This window comes from Sarcophilus harrisii, chromosome 5 (genome assembly GCF_902635505.1).
Source record: "Sarcophilus harrisii chromosome 5, mSarHar1.11, whole genome shotgun sequence".
NCBI lineage: Eukaryota > Metazoa > Chordata > Mammalia > Dasyuromorphia > Dasyuridae > Sarcophilus > Sarcophilus harrisii.
In genome coordinates, this window is record NC_045430.1 from 108377626 (window position 1) to 108393140 (window position 15515).

At 37.9% G+C, this 15515-nt stretch overlaps 1 protein-coding gene across 2 annotated transcripts in view; it reads right to left on the minus strand.

Annotated features, from left to right (window-relative positions):
* Positions 1-294: 294 nt before the first annotated feature.
* NTF3 (neurotrophin 3) overlaps positions 295-15515 on the minus strand; it is a 134416-nt gene continuing 119195 nt past the window's right edge. For both annotated transcript variants that reach the window (XM_031938305.1, XM_031938304.1), the window contains exon 2: positions 295-4644. In XM_031938305.1, the coding sequence (XP_031794165.1) occupies positions 3856-4644 (789 nt within the window). In that variant the 3' untranslated portion in view covers positions 295-3855. The remainder of the gene's footprint in view (positions 4645-15515) is intronic.

The following is a 15515-nucleotide window of genomic DNA, read 5'->3' on the forward strand; positions in this document are numbered from 1 at the left end:
ACTTCATTTCCCTGCCCCAGATTTCTCTCTGTTCCTTTCAAAAGCCTTCAACATTCTCATTTGGATGTCACATTCCCAGGTACAGTCACTAACATCTTCCTTCTCATTATAGTCATCACACAGGTAGAATATTGATTCAAACTCTCATCTTGGTGGGAAATATACAAGTCAAGTTAGTTAAGAAGCATTTATTAAGTGCCTACTATGTGCCAGGCACTGTGCTGAGTGTCAGGAATACAAAGAAAGGCAAAAACACAGTCCCTGCTCTTAAGGAGCTCACAATCTAATGGGGAAGACAACATGCAAACAATTATATACAAAAAAAGATATGTACAGGATAAATTGTACGTAGTCTCAGAGGGAAGACATTAACGTTATGAAAGACTAGGAAAGGCTTCTCAAAGAAGGAAGCATTTTAGATGAGATTGGAAGGAACCCAGGAGGCAAAGGACAGAGAGAGTTCTAGGCATGGGGAACAAACCACAAAAATAGTCAGGACGTGAATTGTTATGTTCAAGAAATAGCAAAGATGCCATTTACATTTTTTTGGTGTAAAAAAAAAAAATATGGTGAGGGAAGTAAGGTGCAAGAAGATTGGAAAAGTCGAAAGGAACCAGATTTTGAAAGACTTTACAAGCCAAACAGGATTTTACATTTGATCTTGGAGGTAACAGGAAACAACTGGACTTTGTTGTATGTGGAAGGGGGGATGGCATGATCAGAATCACATTTTAGAATGAATTTAGGCGCTGAGAAAAGGATAGACCAGAGTGTGAAAGAGACTTGTGGCAGGTTAGGGGTGAAGGACCAACCAACAGGTTATTGCAAAGTCCTGATGAGAGCACATTTTAGAGTAGTAGAATATTCTCAGAGGAAAGAAGGGGGGGCATATAAAAGAGATATTATGGAGGTAGAAAGACTAGGCTTAATTGATTAGAAAAAAGGGGCTCAGAGTGAAACTTTGAATGACCCCCTGCCTAAGTTGTGAGCCTGGGTAACTGGAAGGATAATGGTACTCTTAAAAATAAGGGGGAATTAGAAATAAGAGAAGGCTTGGAAGGAGAGATAACAGCTTCAGTTTTGGATATGTTGTGCTTAAGATATCCATAGCCTTTCCCACTATGGCAAATTCTGTTGGGGAAGGACTTTCCAGGGGCTGAACTCTGTTTTAAGTAAGGGCAAACATTTGGGAAGGTAGAGGGGCTTTGGCCCTAAGTAGAATCTTTATATAGATGTTTAAGTACACGATGTGAAAAGTTCCATGTTAGACAGCAAAGTTTCTTTTCCCATCCTTTGACTAGCCTGGAATGCCATTCTTCTCTTCTGCCTTCCACTTATGGTAACTGGTGGAAATGATGGTGGGGAGAGAAGAGATGGGGCAAGAAACCTACTTAATGAACTAATGCTGCAAGAACAGAGGTAGCCCCAGAGGGTGAACTCATATGACTTAAAAAAACAAAACAAAACAAAACAAATTTGTCCAGGATACTGCTAGCTTGAAGATTTGTGACCTAAACAAAATCACAAACCTTTATCTTTCAATAATTCATGGCCAAAGACCCTGAGACCTACTCGTGGGGGTGCTAAGCTGAATCTTAAATTCCAAGGCTGCCTAAGAGAAGATAGGTTCCCTCCCTAGCTCCTGCTACCATTCATTAGGGTAAGGGAAGCATCCAAAAGCATAGGCTGTCTCTAGCTGAAAGCCCAAGTAAAATCGATTTTTATCACCTTGACAATCCTGCTCCCTTCTCATAACACACAAACCTGCAAATACAGCTTTGGTTGGTTCACACCAAGTGTATCAATTCAGACCTCAGTTCCTTCTCTACTGCTCTTTATGCTATGGCCTTGAAGATTACACAGTGGAAGTAATAATTACAAAAGTTTTTCATGTGGATAAATTATGCTGCCTGTTATTTCCTCTCAGAACCGTAATACTAACCCTGAAAAGTACTGTTACCAAATAGGGTAGTGAGGGGTGGGGATTGAAGGGTGATGCAGGAAGAGAAAGAAAAGTCCAATATGTACTGTTTTAGACTAACCAGGTGGTAGAAGGAGGGAGCATTGAAATTCTCAAAGCCAAAGCTACATTCCAAACCAATTTGAAAAGATTGATATCAAACAGTACATTACATTGCCATATGCTATATATAGCCCTGTATAGGATATGCTGCTGTGTACAGATGGCAAATTAGAGAATTTAAATTGCTTACTTCAAGGGATAGTTCAAGGATCTTCTATTGCTTATTGTGGTACAAATCACAATTTTTCCTTGTTTTAGCAAATTTCATGGATTGCTGTGGCCCCTAGTCAAATTATCACCTGGTAGTCAGTCTTTTGGTGATGGGCAATTATGAAGTTAGCTAACCTGGTCCTTAGAAAGTAAAACTACAGGACACATCCTTGAAGCCTTTCCTTTTTGGTAAGATCTTCTAGAGCTTGTGCTCTTCATAGAATAGTCTTTGTGAACTTGGGATCACCCTCACATCTGAGAAAGAGATGGAAAGTAGCAAGCCTGGTTTTTGATTGATACACAGAGACCTTATGCCAATTCTCCACAGGTAGACAGAATAACTCCCATGAAGCACCAGTTCTAGTCAAGCTCTCAAACAGAAAATGGAGCATGATTTCACCATCTGAAGTTAAAATACCCAGGATCCTTCATGTGTATTTTCTTTCACCAAAATCTGTTAAGTGATGATAGTACCATTCTCACTTCATTGTTTGCTTCCTAAACTGGGCAGGGCTCAGGCCCAAGCTATACCTTAGCCTGTCAAAACAGTAAACACTCTGAGTTCCTACTTTTCAAATTCCCAAAGCAGAAATTAACTATATGTGGATGTGGCCAAAGACTACAGATTACTGAGAAGGAAGGGGATGTACATATTTTACATTTGCTTATCTGTGCACATTTTGTTTTCCCTTGGTAGAGTGTAAGCTCCTAAAGGACAAGGATATTCTTTTTCTGTCTTTGGATCTCTAGTGCCTATCACAAAGCAGATGCTGACTAAATGATTGCGAAAGTGGATTGAAAAGACAGCAACAGTAGATGGAATTCAGCTAATCACAAATAAATAATATTTTACGATTAAATTATCTTTTATATATTATTTTCATAAGCCACTTTGCCTTGCTTCCTGGTAGCCACAAAAATAGAAAGTCTGTGAAAAAAAAAGTTTAATTGTTTCCCCCCAAAAAAAACTTTAAAAAGGAAACAAAGGCATGAGGTCACAAAAACAAAACCAAGAACAACATAAAACTCCAAACAATTGTGCTTGGAAAAATCTCCTAAAACTAAAATTGCCAGGCTTCTGGTTGTGGTCCCAGGACCATAACACAAAAGAAAGTGGTAATTCTACCTGGCAAAAGAAACACATATAAATACATAACTTTGACAATGAACTTGAGAATTGGAATGGAAGTTTTTCTTTGGAGGCTAAAGGGCATCATCACTTGCAGTGGAGAAGATAACAGTTCTTTTAATTAAACATGAAAAAGTATATAAGGGGTAAAATGTGTCTATACACAACTCTGAAATCATTTGATTTTAACATGTTTACTAAAATGACAGTCATGGCATTGACAATACTGAATGCAAAATACTGATGTACACAGATTTTACAGAGAGGCTACTGAGAGAGCAAGAGCACAAAACACAGTCTAACAGATGGTAGAGGCCTGAAGGGAGGCAAGCACACTGATTTTATTGGGAGAAAAGATTATATACTGTAGAGTCGCTGAAGTTTAATAAATAAAGGTCAACTTATAATATATAAAAACAATATAAACATTTATATGCTACATGCATATCATATAATTTAATGTAATAATTTATATATGGGGAGAGATGCCAACTTATGTTCTTCCGATTTTCCTTGACAAGGCACAAACACAAGATGTGTCTATCCTTATCCATCTCCAGCCCACAAGTTTGTTGTTCTCTGAAGTCAGTGCTCGGACATAGGTCTGCGAAGTTTTGCACTGAGAGTTCCAGTGTTTGTCATCAATTCCCCTGCAGCCATTTTTTACAGGTCTGGCTTCTTTACATCTGGTTTCATAAAAATACTGTTTGACAGGAGAGTTGCCGGTTTTGATCTCCCCCAGCACAGTTACCTGATGTCCCCGAATGTCGATGGCAGATGACTTGTCTGTCACCCACAAACTCTCACTGTCACACACAGAATATTCCCCACGATGACTCTTGTGCTCAGCGTACCTTTTTCGTCGGGAAGTTCTGTTCACCACCACTGGGTTACCCACAAAATCCTCCATAAGATACAAGGGTGGAGGTTCCAAAGGGGTGCTATCACTCAACAAGACCCGGGGAGAGTTGTAGCGTCTCTGTTGGCGCAACAATTCTGTATCCATTGCAACCATGGGTTGGAAGTCTGATTTCAAGGGCTCTGCCCCCTCTGGGTCCTGGGAGGCTTTTGGCAGGGTGCTCTGGTAGTTTTCCTTAACATCTACCATTTGCTTGGAGAGCTTGTTTTTCAAAATGTCTGCCTGGATCAATTTGATGATAAGGGAATTTAGTGAATCTTCTGGCACGCTCCTCTGCTCCATGTTGTTAGCTTGGATGCCACGGAGATAAGCAAGAAATATCACATAAAACAAGATGGACATCACCTTGTTCACCTGTAAGATCTGAAAAAGGAAAACACAAGGATTAATGGGGTTAATGGGGTCTATAGTGACTCAGTGTGGTGGGTCCAAAGAGATCGTTGTACCAAGCAAATGTTTTAACCAATGTGGCTCTCAAGGCTAAAATGCCTGGAGAACTCACCTGATTCATCCCCCCTTTGCCAATTTTTGTGGATCCTTTCTAAAATTCATCTTGATAAATCTATAATACTTGAGGCATTAAAATCTTTTCTCACTCCAAGAGCTCTTAGATCTTCACTCTTTCCACATCTGGAGTAAGAAGACTGTGATTCCAGTCTGACTTTCACTTACCACCTATATGACTTGTACAAAAATCACTTCACCAAGTCTTGCTCTGGGTTTCTTCACCAAATGAGGTAAGATTTATCAGGTACTAATTAGCACAATGTCTGGTGAATAATAGATACTTAATAAATATTTGTTTCCTTCCCTTCTCCTTCATCTGCCTTAGAAGACTGGTCTAAGTAATCTGTGAGATGCCATAAAGTTTAAATCCTATGATGTTACAACAAACTTGCGATGTTTCAGATGGATAGATTTTTATTATCTGCTTTTGGGAGCACAGAGGAAGAGGGAAGGAAAACCAAACATGAACTATTTAAACAGAATCATATTGAAAACTATAGAATGGAGAAAATCTTCTTGAAGCAAATATCCAAGTGGCAAAGTTTGCACCAGAACCCTACTTTCCAGGCCCAATTCTTTTTGAAAGAAGGATAGTCCAAATCTATATCCCTCATTTAATTTTCTGTTATAGGATGGAACAAAAGGCTATTCTTGCTCCTTATATCACTCTTGAATGAATAGACAGATGAGCAACCTGGAGACAAAAACAAGAAAAAAAGATGAAAACTAGTCCTACGATCTTTGTCATTGTCACTGTTCACTTTGCCATTTATCATAGAAAGTCTGGAAAAGCATAGTTCAGTGCTCTCCAATTTAGCTCACTAATCCAATCATTTTGTTGGCTAGATTTAACTCAAAGATTCGCTCCTGAGGACATCATAAAGATTTAAGAGAATAACGCTTAGTTTAGGGCATAGGAGGCAAAACAAAACAAAAAAGATATTAAAAAAAATTTAACTTACACTCCACATTGCAGTAGAGAGGTGAGGGGAAAGCATTACATGAGGTCTGCAGGAGAAAATGTTACGAGCAGAGGGAAATTAGGAAAAACCTCCTAGAAACAGTGGCTCTTGAGATGGATTTTGAAAGATGTGTAGAAAATTCAACAGATAAAGTAAGAACATTTCAGAGATAAGGTCTGAGAATTCTAGCCTGACAGAATTAGGGTTGACCTAGAGAGATTATTTTATCCATCTTGCTTTCAGACAGGATTACAATTAAATAAGTCATTCCAGACAAAGAGGCTATAAGCATAAATGTACAGAGAGCTAGCTAAATTTCATGGTTACTTTGTTAAATGCTTTGGGTGTGGAATTAAGACTACATTTAGTTCAATTTCTTATATGCTAACAGGGAGACAATACAAACAACAGATGCCACATACATAAATACAGTAATTATAAGAGAAAGGTTACTGTAACATGGGTTGCTAGTGGTGACCCGCCGCCCCATATGGTACTATTGAGTTGGGCAATGGAAATACTGAATCAGGGAAAGCTTCAGGGAGGAGGTAGGTTTGCGATACAATTACAATTAAAGTATGATGGGTAGAAGGGAAGATGTTAGACATGCTCTGGGTGAATTGGGAAAAAAGGTCTGAAACGATATAAAGATGATAGCATTATGAATCACAGCAAGCCCTACTCAACTGAAACAAGGGGCATAACTCTTTCTTTTTCCTGTCTCCCCCACCCTGTCCCGGTTTTTGAAATCTGTTCTTCTAGACTCAGATTAAACATTACCCCCATGAAACCTTCCATGATTTCCTCAGATGATGATGAGCTCTCTTGTATGAACCATGAAGCTTGGTTTCTATACTGCTTTTAAATACTTAATACAATTGGCTTTGTTCCACACGTATTTTGTCTATGACCAGTGAGATGTGGAGAGAAGGAGAGGGGAAAAAAGGAGAGCGAAGGAAAGAGACAGAGAGACTTAGAGACAGACAGAAAAAGAGAGAGAAACTGAGACAGAGAGATTCAGAGAGACAGACAGAAAGAGAGAGAGACAGAGAGAGGGGGAGAGGTTAAGGAGGGAGGGCGATAACAGACACAGAAAGAAATTGGATCTAGAAGCACGATATGAGTTTGAATCCTGGTTCAGATGAGCAAATGTCTTAACTTCTCTGAGACTCAGTTTCCTCTCTTTTAAAATAGGATTGATGATTATATTACTTTCCTCAGAAAGTGCTGTGAACAAGAGTTTTGTAAACTTTAAAGCACTGTGTAACTTACAGGGAGCTTTCTGAGGATAAAGGAACTGATTTCTATATACTTTTGTATTCTATGCCATGCCCACATATTGGCCATAAAAAGTGCTTAATTTTTTGATGAATGAATAAATGAACATAGCTGATGAGAAATGGCAGGTAGGACAGGTTCAGCTGTTGAAGATTTTTTTTTAAAACAATCAAATATTTTCATTTGGTTAGAAGGGATAAAGGAAGTCATTTGACTTAGAAAGTGCTAGGAAGACAGACAATACGATCAAACATACAAATGACTTTGGGTTACAATGTTGATACAATTTGGAGCTAGGAAAATTCTGAGCATAGTGAAGAGGGTAAAAAAAGGAAGGCTTGCCTGTTTTAAAAGAGATTTCTACAAGAATACATATCCTTCTCTATTAATAAGCACACTCTACAAATCAGTATACTGGTTCCTTGCCTCTTGAAGTAGAGTTCTATCCATTATATTATACCATTAGTTCACCATCCTATATATTCAGTACCTGAAAGAAATTTGGACAGGATTATAGAATTTAAAATACCACAGATCAAGAGAAAGGGAGAAAGGGGGAGAGGGTAGAGAGAGATAAAGGAGAAAAAAGGCAAGAGAAATAGAATAAGAGAATGAAAGAGGAAAGAGACAGAAAGAGAGCAAGGATAAGTACTCATACATGTGTACCTATTCCTATTTCTTTTCTTTACACACATGTTGCTGCTGACATTAAACAGAAAAAAAAAATTACCCCGTGGCAATTTGGTGGTTGTCTTGGTACCATTTTGTAGCTAACAAACATTTGCAAACTCTCCTCAATCTTGAGTTGACAGTAAGGTTCCTATAGAATCCACCCTGACAATTCTGGATTTCTTTTCCAAAGATGATGCCAATTAGAGAACCTTGAATTATACATAACCAAATGGGAAGGGCCCTTAAAACTTTAATCTATTCCTATAGGTGGGAATGCCCAAAGACTTAAGAGGGAAGAGAAGGGAAATAAACAAGTATTTATTAAGCACCAAGTATGTGACAGAGGACAGCTAGGTGGAACCATAGATAGAGCACTGGACCTGGAATCAAGAAGAATTGAATTCAAATCTGCCTTTAGACACAAGCTCTGTAATGCTAGCCAAGTCACTTGACTCTCTTTGCCTCAGTTTCCTCCCTGTAAAACGAGCTGGAGAAGGAAATGGCAAACTATTCCAGTATTTTTGCCAAGAAATTCTCAAGTGGAATCACGAAGAGTCGGAGACCATCAAAACAACTGAACAATGATAATACTATGCAACAGACACCATGTTTTTTAAATATTTTTTTTGTTTGATCCTTAAAATAATCAAATGAGGGAGAGGCTATTATAACCCACATTTTATACACAAACTGAGGCAAAGGTTAAAGATATACATAAAGATAAAGGATACTAACTGTTCAATTTGGACCCAGTTCTTCCAATTCTGAGATCAACGCTCTAACTAAAGTGTTCCCTAGCAAAGTCGTGGCTGGGCCAAATCCAAGACAAAATACCTGTTAATGCTTGACTAGTTTTGCTAATATAGTCAGTAGTAGAAATGACAAAAATGTCACAGCAGAAGCAAATTTAGAAATCTTCTAGTCTAATTCTATGATCCTTGTCTGAGCTCCAGGTGGTGCAAATGTCACTGTTGAAAAGAGCTGAGGATCAATCATCCAATCAGGAGGTTTGTATCTGAACTCTTGCAACTCTGTGTAAGCCAGGAACCATAGCAATGCTCCCAAACTTATGTGTATCCCTTGAGTTCAAGAGTACGCCAGGTATTTTGAGCCCAGGATGTAGAAAACACTCTGTGAGGTAAATACTCCATGGAATAGGAGAAGCCAAGTCCTTACACACACACACACACACACACACACACACACACGAACATGCGCATGTCTGCACAGAACTGGCACATAGTAGGTACTCAGTAATATTTGCTTGCTAATTCCCCAGGAGTTGGGTGTGGGGTATGGAAAACTATGTGGAGGAGGCAGACACTGAGTTGGGTTTCAAATGATATTTTGGATGCTTTGTTTATAATTTCTGAATTCCCCATTATTTTTCACATTTTTTACTATGATTACCCTAGAGGAGAATTAGGCAGTTTCCTAAAGACTGTAAGGCAACCTTCACTTAGAACACTAAGGGAAATTCAGGGTAGGAAGGAACCTGAAGTAATCACACTGATCACTCTGCTCGCCCTTGTGGTACCATTGACCTTGTATACACTGATTTGTGAAGTTTAATAAAACTTGTCTTTTTCTTATGTAAAGCAGAAAACAATTATCCAAGTTATCTTGGCTAAAATTGGATAAAGACCTTAAAAAGATCCTAGCAAAATCCCTTTACAATATGGACCCAGTTCTTCCTAATTCTGAGGCCAGTGCTCTGACTAAAGTGTCACCTAGCAAAGTCATCTAGCAAATCTGTCTGTGGCTGAACCAAATTTAAGACAAAATACCTGTTAATGCTCGATAGAGCCCACTTCTCCTGCTTTGGGTTTTCTATGATCTTGACCAATGCTCATATGCTTCTCCTTCCATATTAGATTGTTTTCCTATACATGATGTTTTTGTAGCCGGAGGAAAAAACTCCAACAAAGTTTAATTTCTTGAAATATTTCTCTCCCTCCCCCCCACCTCCCCAAAGAGCAATTTTTGATCCATCCTTGGTTTGCTCTACACATGTAAGTTTCCTGAAACTAATTTAAATGGGAGAAAGAAGAAAAGGGTACACAAGATGGCACAAGGTTGGACCATACAATAGCCTGTATTTGTTTTTTTTTTTTTTTTTTTTAATAGCCTTTTATTTACAGGATATATGCATGGGTAACTTTACAGCATTAACAATTGCCAAACCTCTTGTTCCAATTTTTCACCTCTTACCCCCCACCCCCTCCCCTAGATTAGCCTGTATTTGTTATTAAAAAGTATTGATATTGGTCTTGGCACCATGGAGATCTGGGCTTGGGTCCTTGTTTTTCTACTTCCTAGCAGTATGATTTTTGGGAAACTCATTTACCCAAGTCTTTTCCCATCTGTAAAATGGGCACAATAAAACCCACAATATCTGCTTCACATTGTTGTTATGAAGAACCCTGCAGTGTCTTAAACATGTGAATAGTTATTATGAGAAAGATGGCACACATGTTTTAGGTTAAAATGTACCTCTAAGGGACGCTTTTACTATGTCTTTTGAGTCCAAACTATACCCCTAGATCTCTTTCTAAATTCAGTTTCATGGAATAGAATTCATCTCAGCCAATTGCAGGGCCTGGGGGGGAGAAGGAGGAAGGGAGGTTCAAGAGCGCATCAAAAGAATTTTGATTTGGCTTGTCTTCAGTGTTGTCAAATTCCACAGAGAGTTTATTTCCAGAGGCTATACTAGTACTTAGTTCAAGATAGAATTATAACCATACAGCAGGTGGGGCAATCTCCCAAGATGTTAGGTCACTAGACAATTTCAAGTCACTGCTGGTATTTCTGCACTATACCCTAACTCTTAATTAAATACACAAGATGAAGGCTAATCCTACTCTCAGTCATTGCTCCATAAGGAAAGTTCCACTGTGTACCATATTTTCATCTCTATCCTCACAGAGAGGAGAGAATCAGGCATAGATTATCTGAACTAGAAAGCACCTCAGAAATGAGCAAATTGAATCATCAAAGATCAGAGTTGACAGAAACAGGTCAGAGGGAAGTCATCTCTGAACACCAATCCTAATAAGCAAAAATCCCTTTTGATAGATACCTCCCTGCTTCCACTTTGGATGGTGCTTATTGTTAGGAAGCTCATCTTCATATTGAGTCAAAATTTGCTTTTCTGCAGCTTCTACTAACTGCTCCTAGTTTAGTTCTCTAGAGCCAAAGAGAATCTTTGTGTCCAGATCCAAAAAGACCCTAACAAGCTGGAATGATGGGCCAAAACTGATGAAATTTAATAATTTAATAAGAATCTTCTAATCCTTTTTCCAAATGACAGCCCTTCAACATATAGAACAGAACCTTCTCCCAGCCAATTTCCACTCAGTGAAATTCTCCTCCTTCAAGATCCAACCCCAGTGACATCACCTCCACAAAGCCTTCCAACTAGAAATAACCTCTTCCTCTTTAAATCTCTCAGGTCTCTCTGACCTCTCCTATTCATTGGAACATTTTCTAATTGAATTATATTCATTTGTGTACATGTCTCATTCTCTTCCAATTAGGTTGTGAGCTCCTTAAAGAATAAGACTTGCAATTTTTCATCTCTTAATATTAGCAGGATCCTGAATACATACACACACACACACACACGTACGTATGTATACACACATATTAATTCACTCAAATATTACGTGTCTATTGTGTACGGAGAACTGTGTTTAATACTGAAGGTACAAAGTCTGCATAATTCTGAACATCTCTTCTCAAGGAAATTACCTCTTTTATTTTATAAACTAAGAATTTGAAGTGGAAATAGCGTGAGCAAAGTCAAGATTTGATGGCAGGTGCTCTAACTCCAAAATAGGGAACTCTGTGGTCACCACCCAGTTATACCTAGGAGGGTCAAATCCTTTTGGAAAAAAAAATTGCCAAACGCATTTAGGATTACATGTGGCTTCAGGACAATGCTGGGGATTTAGGGGACTCACAAAATATTGAAGCTAGATGGATCTTTAGAAATCCTTAAACACAACATTATTAAAATGTTGGTTAGTGAACATTTAGAAAGGGAAAAAGGAAATACAGCTAGCATGGCCTTATTTAGGCCAGGGTATACGAAAGTAACTATTTTTTTTTTTGACAGAATGATGGGATTAACAGATTAGAGGGATGCTACAGATGTTGTAGAATACTTTGTTGGATTGATGTTAGCAAGTCTCTCATTGTAAATTATGAACAAGATAGAGAGATGTAGATGAGATGAGAATATCCTTAGATGAGTACCAAACTGACTTAGTGACTGGACTCAAAAACTAGAGTACATAGTGGATTAAAAGAAGAGGGAGGAGAGTCTCTAAAAGAGGACCCTAAGGATCTATTCTTGGTGTTATGTCATTCAACATTTTTTTTAATCAATGACTTGGATGAATTAATACAAAGCAGGCTTGTCAAATCTATAAATGACACCAAGTTGGGAGGGATGGCTAAACATGTTGGATGATACAGTCCAGATCCAAAAAGACCCTGACAAGCTGGAATGATGGGCCAAAACTGATGAAATTTAATAAGGATATTGTAAAAAGCTCTGTACGAGTTTATAAAGCAAACTTCCAAAAAATATGGTATGAAAGGATCATCTGAAAAAAAAAAAAACAACATAACTTAATTATCTAGAAGTCAATCAAACAATAAATATTTAGTAAGCTTTTACTATGGGTCAATATTTATTTGAATAGTTCTATATCAAGGCTTTAATCAGAAGGTGAATGTGAATATATATAATATAGGCATATATCTATACACATAGATATAAACACACCACACAAAAAAAAAAAACACGATTGTGTCAGAAATAAATCTAGGCTTTAGTACAGAGGTAACTAAGCTTTTTCCTCCTGATATTAATTACAAATTAATTCAAATTGGCTTTGCTCTGAGCGTAGATTCTGAAAGCTGGAAACTAGTTAATGGGACTTCATAAATGTGATGCCCTGACAAAAGACAAGACTGTATGTGTTGGAAGAGATTTCCCGGTGGTAAATCTACTGGGAATTGGTCTGGTTTTGGTTAATCTCTTTATTAATGATCCGGAAGCAGGGGAGGGAAGAAAACAGCAGATTAATTAAAATGTACAGATGATGCTCAATAGGAAGGTGTTGCAAACATCTGTGAGGACAGACCAATCAGACTGGGGCAGCCATAGGGGGTTAGAAGCATGGAAATAATGCAGTGAAATCCAAACTAGAAACACGTAGGTTAATCCACTGGGACAAGATGAATCCAAAACCAACATGGAGGGAAAGACTTACCAAAGGACAAAGGGAGAAAAAGAATGCAACAAATAGCAAACTGAAAATGAACTTTCATGAATAATGCTATGTGTTTCCATAGCACCATCCTTTCCCAAGAGCACAAAGTGCTTTTAAAAAGTGATCTCTCTCAATCATATAACACCTCTGGTGTGGTGGCAAGTATTACTGTTTCTCTTTTATTTTATTAAGTTTACAAAACAATTTAAGCCAGAGGGTCAAGTGACTAAGCCAAAGTCATATAGCAAGCCCACAATGGAACAACAGCAACAACAACAATTTAATTAATGATAATAATAATTCCATTTATAGAGAACATCCCCCACAAATAACCCTGGGAATTAAGTAGTACAAATATTATGTTCTTCATTTCAAACATCAGGAAACTAAAGTGAAGGGAAGTGACGGTCAATATCCAGAGTCTTATAGTTAATCTATGTTAAGGTCAAAATTTAAACCTAGTTTTGCATACTTCCAGGACAACATTTCCTCCCTCCCCCAATATGTTGCTTTTTGGCTTAGAATCATGATCAATGTGTTTCACACTAAAGATGATTCAAAGAAATAGAGGTGTTGAAGTGGGAAGAATGCCTAATATACAAGGCTTTCAGGTATGACAAGAATACTGGTCTTGAGTCAAAAAAATATCTGAGTTCCGATCTCAACTCTGACACTGACTTAGGCCAATTTTCTTGGCTTAGCTTAAGCTATGTGAGCCTCAGTTTCCTCATTTAGCAAATGGGGATAATACCTCCCTAACTCAATGCATTACTGGCAGGAAAATATTTTGTGAACCTTAAAGAGCCAAGCAAATATGAATCATTATAATCCTCTCATTCGGAGAGAAACTTTGAAAGTCAGTGAACTCTGCTTCCTGATCCTAGGCAGGGTAATAGCAATGCTGACCACAAAGAGTGGGGAGAAGAGTAAGTGAATGATAATGATCATAGGATCATAGATATAGAGCTAGAAAGAACTTTAAAAGACAGCTAAAAGAACAGCTAGTCAAACTCGCCCCTAATTTTCTTTTCTTTCTTTTTGGCAAGGCAATTGAGGTTAACTAACTTGCCTATGGTCACAATTAAATGTCGAATATCTGAAGCTGGATATGAACTCAGGTCCTCTTGACTTCAGGACAAATGTGCTATTCACTGTTGATCTAGTTGCCACATTCAAACCTCTGCTTTTATAGACGCAGAGATCCAGAGAACTGTATCAGTTGCTTAAGGCTATTCAACTATATAAAGACAGAAGATTCTGGTTTTCTGACTCCAAATTTAGTATTATTTTCACTATACTATGAAAAAGAAAGTAGAAAGCTCATTTCCTGCTCAAAGATCCACTGGATGTGGTATGAATTCTCATTGTCAAGTTTATAGCTTTGACTTTGTAGCACCTTTGTAGACCTACCACTATGATAGCTCTCATTTATATTTTGCTTTAAGTTCTGCAAATACTTGACACTTATTCTCATTTGCTTCTCACAACCTTGTGCTATTAGCATTCTTATTTTATGGATGAAGAAACTGAGACCTGAAGAAATCAAAGTTTCTAAATGCCTTTTGGAATAGGGGAAGCAAGGTCAAGATTGTTCAAGAGCTTCAATTTTTTTTTTTTGGGGGGGGGGAGGTCAGGTTAAATAAAATGAGTATCAACATCTTACATCAGGAACTAAAGGTATTCAAAAGGAAAGGAGAGGGAAGTGGTCTCAGAATGAGGAAGACCAAATTTCAAGTAACTCCTTTGACAAATGTAGTCTATTTGCCTCTGAGAAAATCACTTTAAAAAATCTCTGTGACTTAGTTTCTTCATTGGTAAACTGGGGGAAGGAGAGAGCTTGATGAAACCTAAAATTCCTTCTAACTTTATACTAAGGATATTAGATATTGCAAGGGAAATCCTGAGAGAGAGTATGAGATATTGGGATTATTACTGAAAGAAGCCCTTCAGGTAATCAGGGACTCAAATGAAATAAGCTTCAACTATAATATATGGTTCTGGCTTATTCACAGAGAATGGATTTTTTTGATATTAACATATAGATGTTTTTAGGGATAGAAATAGGACCTGGGACCTTCTCTAGAACTTATAATTTTAGAAAGTTGCTCAAAATTCTTAAATGACTTGGCCAGGGTTACATTGCTAGTATGTGTCAGAGGTGACACGAAGTTGACTTCGAGTTTTACCCTGTTTGTTTATAAAACTTCACATTAAAAGGTTTTACTCTTTGCATGCTATGTGCAAAGCAATTGCCAATCTGGCTACTGAATCAAAGGAGGATTTTCCTTAGCTCCACCTATATATCAATACTTACATATTCTCTCTGTGTGTCTTTCCCTCTGTCTCTGTTGATCACAGTCTTTCTCTCTTGATCTCAGTCTCTTACTCTGTTTATCTGTTTCTATCTCTGTGTCTCTGTTTCTGTATCTCTCTATTTCTCTTGGTCTGTCTCTCTGTCTCTTTCTACCTCTCCCCCCTTTTCCTCCCTATCACTCTGTCTTTATCAGAAATGATGCTACCTATAAGTAGAGAT